General features: G+C 42.3%; 2 protein-coding genes across 3 annotated transcripts; both read right to left on the bottom strand.

The window, feature by feature from the left end:
• LOC8061453 (sphingoid long-chain bases kinase 2, mitochondrial) lies at positions 2,430-6,306 on the bottom strand. The gene is made up of 12 exons (XM_002468554.2): positions 5,932-6,306; positions 5,751-5,827; positions 5,553-5,606; positions 5,409-5,468; positions 5,212-5,289; positions 5,035-5,081; positions 4,898-4,938; positions 4,210-4,294; positions 4,022-4,136; positions 3,808-3,930; positions 3,617-3,717; positions 2,430-2,737 (listed from the first exon to the last, which is right to left on the bottom strand). The coding sequence occupies exons 1-12, from the start codon at positions 6,083-6,085 to the stop codon at positions 2,608-2,610; spliced, it is 1,065 nt and encodes a 354-aa protein (XP_002468599.1). The 5' UTR covers positions 6,086-6,306; the 3' UTR covers positions 2,430-2,607.
• LOC8061454 (PIN2/TERF1-interacting telomerase inhibitor 1) lies at positions 6,821-10,891 on the bottom strand. 2 transcript variants are annotated; one of them, XM_002468555.2, is made up of 11 exons: positions 10,668-10,891; positions 10,162-10,246; positions 9,977-10,056; positions 9,833-9,857; positions 9,657-9,753; positions 9,511-9,577; positions 8,813-8,903; positions 8,134-8,300; positions 7,560-7,841; positions 7,360-7,476; positions 6,821-7,214 (listed from the first exon to the last, which is right to left on the bottom strand). In XM_002468555.2, exons 1-11 carry the CDS (start codon positions 10,743-10,745, stop codon positions 7,158-7,160), a joined length of 1,146 nt encoding a protein of 381 aa, XP_002468600.1. In that variant the 5' UTR covers positions 10,746-10,891; the 3' UTR covers positions 6,821-7,157. The 2 variants fall into 2 exon arrangements, with proteins under 2 accessions (XP_002468600.1, XP_021309256.1); XM_021453581.1 differs by having other exon boundaries at positions 9,833-9,860; positions 10,668-10,863.

Here is a 10,912-nt window from a genome sequence, read left to right on the forward strand (position 1 = left end):
ACCACCACTACACTAGCGTTCATCAGTAGTAGAGTCAGATTAGGATTCGTCATCGATGCCAAATCGAGTGTGTCTCGCTTGCCACCACTACACGCGGGAGGCGGGACCTAGCTACAGTCGAGTTTACTTTAGATAGATTCATCACCCGTTGCCAACCTCACAGGTGTTATGTTATCCATTCAGTGACAGAGTGCCAAAGCATGCAGACCCCAGAGCCTTAATGGAGCCGGAGCCGGAGCCGGATGACAGCCCGGAGGTTCAGGTTCTTGGCCTGGAGATTTTGGATTCGGGGGAACCCCTGCTGTGTTGTTGTGCCTGTGTGTCTGTGTGTGATGACGCCAAGATTTGCATGGGCTGTCCCGATGGCGCCGTGACAGCTCGGCGGCACGGGGCACAGGACGGAAACAGACGACCGTAGACACAACAGTCACAGACAGCCCGGGCTGGCAGCTGATGAGACCGCGCGCGCCGGGCGTCCGAACCTCCCTCCGAATGCCAGGGGCCCTCCCTCTCATGGACATGGAGTCGGGCGCGTGTGCTTGGACCTTGGAGACGACCGACCTCGGTCTCCATCGCGGCAATTGGCGTTTTGGCGTCGCAAGCGCCAAGCAGCGAAGCGAATCGCGTGAGCCAGAAGCAACCAGGTGAATCCCGATCCACGCCTGCCTGCCTGCCAGCAATTACTAATGCCGTCGGTTAAGTCTAATTAATCCCCATTCCCATCGCGGCATCGCCTGGCGCGCAGCTCCAGCCGGACGCGGTCGCAGCGCTGCGTCGTTCGTTCCGCAGTAGGCCTGGCCTGGCCAGGCACGACCACACGGATACTAGCAGTTTGGCTGCTGCAAAAATCACATGGAAAAGGCGAGTGCTCACTGCTGAGTGCGACAAAGACAGACAGACAAGTCTCATGAGGAATGCCCCGGTCTGCACACACAGCATGCCATGTTTGGTCTGGTTGACGGTCCTCGGCCACAGCCCTTTCCCAGCTTCTACCGTGGCTGACGGTCCCTCCTCTCCCCCTCGTCCTCGCCATTCAAAAACTGCCGGTATACGCAGCGGTCAAAGTCAAGGTCAAGCGATGAGGTCGCGAGGTGAGAACTTGGGAATAAAGCAGGGTGCTCAAAGCTGATGAATGCCATGGCATCAGGGGGCAGGTTGCTTTTCTCTGCCCGTGGAGGACATCAACTGTGATCTTATCATTTCGTTTCGTTTCTCAAGCAACGGAGATACTCCTAAAATCATAATCCCTTGCGTGTAGGTATGGTTGGAATAACCAACCGGTCGGCAAAGATTCTGCTTGTGAACGAACCACTTCAACAGTTCACGGCAAACAAAAGAGTTTTTGGCCAATTTTGTCAGAGACGACGATGTCGCGCCTTTAGCTGCGGAAATGACGGGAAACGGAGGTCAGCACTATTCCGTGATCCATATAGATTAGTAGGTGCTATTCAATACAGTACTATCTACTTCCTCCGGTCTGGTTTTATAAACCATTTCGTCTACATCAAGAGTCAACTTTATAATCTTCAACTAATAATTTTGTCCGACCACTTTTAACTGTTCATAAATTTACTGTATTTGTAGTCGAATATACTATACAATAATCATAAATTTTGCAATCATGAATATTCTAATATAGAATAATATTTTTTTGATGAACATATTATAGAATAATAAATGAATGGTCAAAGTGTGAAACCCTCCCAATTTCCCGGGCCTTATTTGGCCATTGTGACCAAATGGGCCAAAAGCTTCGTTCCTGCTGGGTCCTCCCAAATTATAGTCCGTTTACTACTACTCGTCCATTTCGTGTTTGTATATCTCGTCAATTTATTGTGGAGTAACTTATTTCTCTTTATAACTTTTCCTTTCCAAAAAACTAACACTAGTTTAAAATGTATAGTCAAGCTAGTCCATCTTCACAAAAAGAGTAAAGAGAATTGACCGATATATCGATCTGTGCCACCTTGATCCGTCCTGCAAGATGGGAATGCATTAACTTATGCTTAAACTACAGACAGCTAATTATGGTCATGTACTTTTGTTGTTGGTCCACTGGCAAACAAGTACACCTGTCCTCACCAAATTAGTGCCACATGGACATGGTACACGCCTGCAGCCAGCCAGAATAATCCAACGGTTAAATAAATACATTCGCACACCTGTCCTCACCAAATTTTACGGCTAGCCTACGAACACTGATTACGGCTAGCCTACGGCATTAGTACAGTACTTACATGGTGGAGTGCTACAGCACGGCTAGTCCAGAAAATTTTTTGGTTTTGGATACTGTAGTATTTTTTTTTATTTGACAAATATTATTTAATCATAAACTAACTGGTTCAAAAAAATTCATCTCGTCAGACAAACTATGCAATTAATTTTTATTTTCGTCTATATTTAATGCTCCAGTGTCGCAAGATTTGATGTGACGGAAAATCTTGAAAAGTTTTTGATTTTTTGAGTGAACTAAACAAGACCGTCACATTGCTCATGTACAGTGGCGATGAATGCAGCTACTCGATTGCCATATCATTTCAAAGCACTGATCTGACACAGAATCGTGCATCGTTCTGCCAGTCCAATAGGAAGGGAGAGCATGGTGATCTAGCAGAAGAAATCAACTGCACCAGGAAGAACTGAAAATTTGGTTGGCAGAAAGCCGAAATGCTCCCCATCAGATTGCACAAAAATGCCACCACTACCCGTCACCTCTTCTACTTCAATTGATTGAACCCTGCAAAAGCAATGTTGTCGCTTAGATGAAGATGGATTGGTTGCTACTAAAGGATAAATAGAACAGCCCATTTGTGGTGGCCTTTATTTTAAAAAGCTTCAAAGTTCAAGCCACTAAGAACCCAATTTCAAACGTAAGCAATTGAGCTTGCAATTCCCTCAACAATTTATACCTCCAGCATATTTTTCTAGCTTTTACTGTAAACAGATTGTATTTTCATTGTGCCGTGAACTTTGTCAGATGATCTGACCTATTGGTCGCAGCATATGTTGCATAAACTTAGGTATTAAGTTTCAGACCACTCGAGGACAATTAGGCCTTGTTAGTTCACCCTGAAAACCAAAAAGTTTTCAAGATTCCCTCACATCGAATCTTGTGGCACATGCATGAAACATTAAATATAGACGAAAACAAAAACTAATTACACAGTTTAGCTGTAAATTACGAGACGAATCTTTTGATCCTAGTTAGACCATGATTGGATAATATTTGTCACAAACAAACGAAAGTGCTACAGTACCGAAAACTTTTCACTTTTCGGAACTAAACAAGGCCTTAGTGCATGAAACCAGAAGGCATTGTACTCTTGATTCTTAGCATTTCAAGAACACAACAATCAGAACTTTCAACTTTACATGTAGCTGGGACCTCTTTAAGAAAACTATTCCACTAGCTTCCTTCGCAGCATAAAAAGCAATATGCTACCTGCAGTACCATTTTGTGTGCTTCTAATTTATTTACCTAATTAAAGACATATAAAGTGGCACTGCAGATAGCATATTGCTTCTTAAAGAAGACACTGGATCATTTAGTTCGCTGTGCCTCCTTTCAAAGGAAAGAACATTCATGATGATATTCAAGGTTTATGCAGTTGTTTACCTCATTGACGAAACACCATTCACTGATAGATGTGTGCCTCCATAGAGCCTGTGTAGCTTCAGAAGAAAGTCGTACCATTTGAAATCTTGAAGAATAACAACCTATAAAGAACCACATGGATCAAAAAAGATGACAATGTTCTAACATACACTAACTAGAACTTTTTAAATAAATGCTGATCATGTAGTTACCTCAAGGTTGCCACTAAATGGATCAGCTGTTGGAGTTATCTTCATACCACCACCAAAGTACTTGGCATTTCCTATGCACAGGGCAGTGACTTTATGGACAGTTCCCCATTCTCCCCCATTTACCTATCATGTGCAGTTGCAGAATTAGAATGAGCAAAAGAACACATGAAAGCATGCAACTCCTCTTCCAAAACAAACCTAGGTCAAGCCTCACCTTTATTCTCATATCTTGATTACTATGTCCCCAAAAGCCTCTTAAAGCTCCAAATACATAGCATAAGTTGCCAAATCTCTTGTACATAGAAGCAAAATAGCCTGCCTTAGCACTCCTGCAGGCGTCATTTTTCTTCTCTTCAAATCGTCCACTGAAGTAAATATTTCATATTGCTATATTTAACTTACAAATGGATATCAGCCACATTAACAAAAAAGTGTGGTTCCCTGTTTGGACCCTCCATCACGCCTATGTCTAGTTTTGATTTTACTCCTGCAAAAAAGATTCACTTGTGATCTCAGATGTACATCAAGTAAACAAGTGTCATACAACAAATGACATAAAAGATATACAGTGGATTAGAGAAGTCATATAATTTCTACAAGACAATGACGCTGCTAAAGACCTGGCGCCCTCTTCTCGAGCCTAAACCGATGGACGTAGCGGAACATATGCTCAATAAAATCTCCAATAGCTAGCTCAAGATAGCGCTCGGATGTTTTGAGTGGCTTTGCTGAACTCTGTTCGTTTTGTTTACTGGGTAGTTGAAGGAGTAGGTGTACTATACAAGCTTGCTCAGATCGTGCTTGAAATTTGTAAGTTGGACTCCCCAGCACTGGATCATTGGTCTTTACTCTTTGTTAAGCTTTCTAATAAAGCTGGATGAATGCCTTTGATCTGTTCCTTTATCATTTCTCTTAAACTAAGAATACAACATCAGTAATACAAGATACACAATATTGAACTGCTTGGTTCTGTTCAAAGCATAGTATGTACTACTGAGTACTTTGATAGGAAAAAAGGCATGCATGTTCGAGAAAAAAAAACATTTAGCACTTTGAACACATTAAAAGAAGAAAGTATCAAGAAATAAACCTCTCACAATTCGATCAATCGCGTCACAAGGATCATTTGTCCTAGTAAAAAGAAACAACAACAGTAATTTACAGAAAATAAAGGTTAACAAATAACCAAGTCATATGTAGATCATGCGGGAAAGGAAACAAAAATACCAGCCAAATGTCCGAGCAAAATCTGAGCCGGTTCCAAGTGGAATGAGCTGTCAGAGGACAACAAGGTACTTCACTCAGAGGACAACAAGGTACTTCAGTGTATAGAAGAAACATTTCAGAACATTCTTATAGTTTAAGTATCTAATCTAAAAGCTAAAAGGGTGTATGGGTACTCACACCGAGCGCCGTTGAATGGTCAGGCCCTCGATCGAGAGCACGCACTGGACTTCCTTTACAAAAGAAACCATTCACCACCTACATATTCAAAACAACATCCTAACTCTATATAACCGTATCCCAATATCAACCACTGAAAATTTAAACTGTTTGTAGCATGGTTGTGCAAATAATGTACAAATGTACAAACAAAGTACCTCATGAAGCGTACCATCACCTCCAACAGCGATCACAGCATCAGCCCCATCCTTTATAGCCTACAGTAAGTACACCATCATCAGCGCTTAAAGTAAACAGTCACCAAGTGGAACCCAATATTTGACAAGGGAACACGCACGCACCTCCCTTGTGACATCTATGGCATGGGACGGGCCCGAAGTGATGCACTCGCAAATCTGATCAGCCCACACCAGCAAATGGAAACATTCTGTGAGATAGAGTGAGACCGTCTAACTACCGCCGGATCCGAGACCAAGCGCGGGTTTCACATGGCAATTTATCAGCTAGCGATCTGAAAGCTATGCACAACGACGGCTTACGTTGCACTGATCGGCGAGGCGGGTGCGGAGGAGCGGCAGCAGCTGCTTCCACTGCTTTCCCGTGCGTCCATTGGCGCCTGCGCCGCAGAGTAGCCGCGAAGAGAACGGCGTTTAGCGCGCAGATTCGCAAGGGTACTAGCGGGAGCGGAGGCTAAGAAGGGGTAGGGATGCGGGAGCTTACCGGAGGGATTGACGACGAAAACAAAGTCGCCGCGCCGGCGGCGGGAGGCGGCGACGCGGTCGGAGGTGAGGCCGACGGCGCTGGGCTGGGAGTGCGAGTGCGAGGCGGCACGCGGGAGGATCAGCGACGGCCTCGGCGTCGCCGACGCAGCCATGGCGTCTCTTGCCGCTTAATTATCCCGATTCCAGACTTGACTCTGGATGGAGAAGCCGAGAAGGCGTGAAAATGCGCCACCAAGCAGATTTTGTCGGGCTGTGCTGATTGCCTGATTCATGTGCAGCAACCAGTATGTTTACACATGAATTTAATCCGGCACGCCTATAACCATGTTGATACTAACTTTCAGAACTGAGAGATGAAGATTTGCCTTCTTTAATACATTTAAAATTAGAGAAACTAATATTAAGAGTTGCTATATTTTAAATTTTCAATTATGAATTTTAGTCACAAGTACAAATCAAAAGACAACTCAAGATACATTTCTTATTTTTTTTTTTCACGATATAGTCCAACAATCATAAAAAATGAGGCACACAAATATAAAAGAACTGATTAATATTAATATTAATAACTGGAAAAGACATGGGAGATGACTGGCGGATACTTGACACGTCGCTGCACGATTTTCTTAAAAATAAAAATATTGCACGTATGAGTTCAACCAACATGTTCTTCAATCTATTCTTACTAAAGTCGTGCAAGGCAATAAAGCAGTGAAAAAATCTAATAAAATGCTAACAGAATTAGATCGAATTAGATCAAAACAGCAATATATGGCTGTTTGGATAGATTGCATTAAGTAGTTGAAAGTTAGTGGAATGACATGACTATTAATGGGAGATAAGATGCATAGTTTAGTGGACAATAATATGGCCAGCTTACATGTGGATATAGAACTTGCAGCGGGAATTAGCTTTACAAGAGACATAACATAGTACAATCAAGTCCAATTTATAATTTTGCAGTTTGTACATCTCATGCAAAACAGACAAGCCACAGATACATCAAATGTACTGCACACAGATTAGCAACTCTGCCCCTCACGAAATTTTGCAAAATTTTTCCTCCGCATCTGCGAAAGGGTTTGACTCCTTATCTATACTAGTACTACAGAGCTCAATGTGTCCTACGTCTGTTGGGAACCTCGAGCAACAACAAATCTGAGGGCTGGATACCAACAACGTAATGCTCACCACTACCCAAAGAATTCATATTAGCTTTGCAATTCATGACACGAGATGAACTTTCTTGCCGTCCACATTGAATTTCCTGCTTCCTTGAAGCTGCAGAACAGAAGATAACCGAAATCAGCACAGACATGCTAGCTGGATGCAACGCCTCATCCGTGAAATACAATCGGCAAATGACTATTCCTCAAACGAATAAAAAAACATATGCATTCAAAGTTACTGATGTGATGATGAATACCTTTTTCTTCAGAAACAACAGAGCTTCGCGTCTACATGAGAAGCTGGAGAATACAACATTTGAGTGTTCCTCAACGGCTACCTTAAGATCCTTCAATTTCATTGACTGAGATGGGGCCTGAAAAGAATAAGAGTAAGTAACCATCATATACCAGAGAACAGCAAATGAAACACTCAGCATATAGTATATAAAGACTATACCTGACGAAGTATTCTTTTGCAAAGTTTCTTGACCTTGGTTTTCGGTCTAGCATCCACAAGCAATTCCTTTTCTGTATTCTTGTCTGTGTCTATTGATTCAGAAGCACTGATAGGTTCTTCCTTATCGTCACTCTCTTCAATTTCTGAATATTCATCGGATTGGGTTGAATTATCGTCATCGCTATCAACAAACGAAGTTTTGTTTCCCTTCCAACGTTGGCCAGCAACTTTCATTGGCAGGCCTTTGATGCCAAGACCCTGCTTTCCAGAAGTAGCTTTATCCTGAAGCAAATTACAGACCATGGATACATTAAGAATTTAGATAGATTTATTTGTTCATAAGAACATGTAGATGTATGTTTTGTAATATGTATATATTTACTTGTTTCTAAGAACAGGTATGTTCTGTAATAATGCACAGAATTATCACTGAAATTAATTGATGTAGTTGAAAGACTAAAACTACATCTAGAGTACATTGAGCATTGTCAACATCATATCTTCAGAACGAAAAGTAGAAATAGCATGTTCACTGTTAATCTTGGGAAATCAGTGTACATTTCATCATACCAACCTGAACAAGATTGTATAAATTTTCTTGATCTTCCTCCGCAAATGTCTGGCGGACATTAGCAGGATCTTTTTGTGAAGATTTATTTTTACGAGATTTTGCTCCTAGAAACCCTCCTGTAACGAATCCAAATTTGTGCCCCCACCAGTTCACATCATCAGCTTGGGATACTGAAAGCAGAGAGTTAACAACGCAAGTTACTAAAACCTCAGATGCAGAATTGTAGACACATTAGCAAAGAAACAAATGAATGCATTCAGTTTATTGTTCATCAGCGCAATAACACAGCCCAGATGCAGGCACAGACTCTTTCTAACAAGGATGAGAGTACAGTAAATAGTAATAAAACTTTAATAACTATGCTAAGCAGATGATCCATTTTTTTGTAGCGGGAAAAAAGATTTGTTTTAACCTGATAGTCGTACTTGAATTTCTGGTTAAAAATGATCAAATAACCAACCTGATTTCATTTCAAGCACTCTGATTTCAATAGCTAATGAGCGGACCCTGGCAAGTTTAGAGCATTATTTTTAAAAAAATCTTACAAGTAGTCCAAAATCATCCTATTCTGGTAACAAAAGGTAACTCAGATCAATATAGAGAATTAAAGGGCCAAAAGCTCAGGCAATACTGAAGGCAGGACAAAGAACAGACAGTAACGAACACACAGCAAACTGCTGACCTGCATCCGGACAGATGATGGGATCAGGTTCATCCAAGCATGTCGGTTCAAGTTTCTGATCCACTTGAGAATTATCTTCGTTTTTGCGTACCTGTGCCAGGACAGGTTGCTTAGATGTCTGAACAAGGCCAATTGACACAACTGTAGCTTAGATAATTCAAATGCATGCAGTGTTTTCCAGCAGATTAGTACTTAACACTAGTAGAGCATCTGCCTTTCTCCAATAGTTTGCAATTTGGCTGCAAAAAAAACACCCGCTGCCACTGCCCCGCCAGCCACAGAAGCCCCCCAGCCATCCACAGCCTACCGCCGCTGCCACCCAGCCAGCCGCAGAAGGCCCGCTCCCCCCAGGAGGCTACAGGCAGTCCAACAACCGGTAAGGTGCCAACCGCCGACAATGGCAGCCAGAGGAAAAATGGGGGGAATGCATGCACATTTCTGGGGATCGGATAGGTCATTTAAGATGTGCTTATCTTTACAGATTTCAGATACAAACTGTTGGGGACCCGCTTTTTTTCTTTTTGCCAAAAAGAAAACAATTAGGAAGGTGTTTAAAGGAGCTCTTGGAGATGCTCTTAACAAAATAGAGTTCGTAACACACACATATACATTGTATACACTGTGCAAGAAACAATTGCTCATTGATGATACCCAGTTTATTTAAAAGAAACAAACACAGATAAAAGAAAATCCCTTACGAGTATGCCTTGAAGATCCGTTGCTGAATAAGAGCTCACACTTTTCCCCCTCTCTCTTTTCTTGTATCTGAGAACAGGAAGTTATCATTTACAGGAAATGGATAAAAGAAGTTGATGAATCCAAATAAAATTAGGTCCAAACCAACCTTCCTTGAGGTCGAGTAACTTTAGTAACTTCAGCTTTTGCTGATTTGTCCTCCTTTGGAGTGACGTCAGGCGAATCACTTTTTACAGCTGCAACCTCTGAAAAAAGGAAACAGATGGGTATAATTATTAAGAACAATTACAAAAGAAGAGTACAAAACCAATGTGCAAGGTATACCTTCTTGAATAGGATTAGCTGATTGCTGCTTTTGCAGAGAAAAACAATGACCAAAATCACAAGAAAAAGATGAGAACAATTATTAGACATTGTAAATCGGAACTTCATTGGTGGAACTGAAAGGTAATCTTTTACTTGTCGTACCACTTTAAGTTTCTTCAGTATGTTGTCAAATTGGGTGGTATCATATACCCATTTGTTATGAGGGCTATCTACACCAACACCTGCATACAAAATCATAGTCATGCATCAGCAAACTCAGCTGTGACCATTTAAGTTCTCTAATCAGAAAGTGTCGAAACCCAGGAATTCTAGAAGAGAGAGTGGACCTAGTGTGTCCTGCTTGTTTTTCACTCTAACATGACCCTTTATGCCTTGCTTGTCTTTGCCAAGGCCTTCACCTTCTTCCCATCCCTAAAACAATATTTATCATAGTATAGGATCAGTGAGTGTGTTGATCATTGTAGAATGAGTAAGTATACTAGATATAATTGCACATAAAGTCAGCAAAACTCAGAGAAGCAAGCAATTTACAGAAACTGCAGTTCATTCGTTCATGTATGTTGTTGTCTCAGCAGTTCCAAAATCAGAACAAAGTTCATTCGCAAGAGGACACCAACTACAGCATAGTTTCCGCCTCTCCATTATTTTGATTCACATTAATTGTCATCATGTGGCTAAAATGTTATTGTTTCTAATTAAGTCGCATTAACTTGACGGCTAAAGCTGGTGAATATGATTGCCTTAATCCGCGTGTCAAATTTTCCACAGAACACTCAGTTTTTTCAACCAACAAAAAAAAAAACGCGAAGACACTACTGGTCGGATCACGTACCATTTGCTTCATAAGGCGGAAGGCGGCGGACTGCCGCGCGATCCCGACGTAGCATGAGGGCGCCTCGGGAGCAGCCATGGCGCCTGTTCTGCGTTGGGTCGTCGCGGCTTTCACCGCCGCCGGGCCGCCGGGTAGCAGCAGCCGCGCGCTCTCTCCTTAGTTGCCGGAGGAGGAGGGGTGGAGAGGGAAACCCTAGCTCTGCGGGGAAGGGCGTTTTGAGGCCGTGGTTTTTGCGTCGAGATTCG

Source organism: Sorghum bicolor, chromosome 1, assembly GCF_000003195.3.
Source record: "Sorghum bicolor cultivar BTx623 chromosome 1, Sorghum_bicolor_NCBIv3, whole genome shotgun sequence".
Taxonomy (NCBI): domain Eukaryota; kingdom Viridiplantae; phylum Streptophyta; class Magnoliopsida; order Poales; family Poaceae; genus Sorghum; species Sorghum bicolor.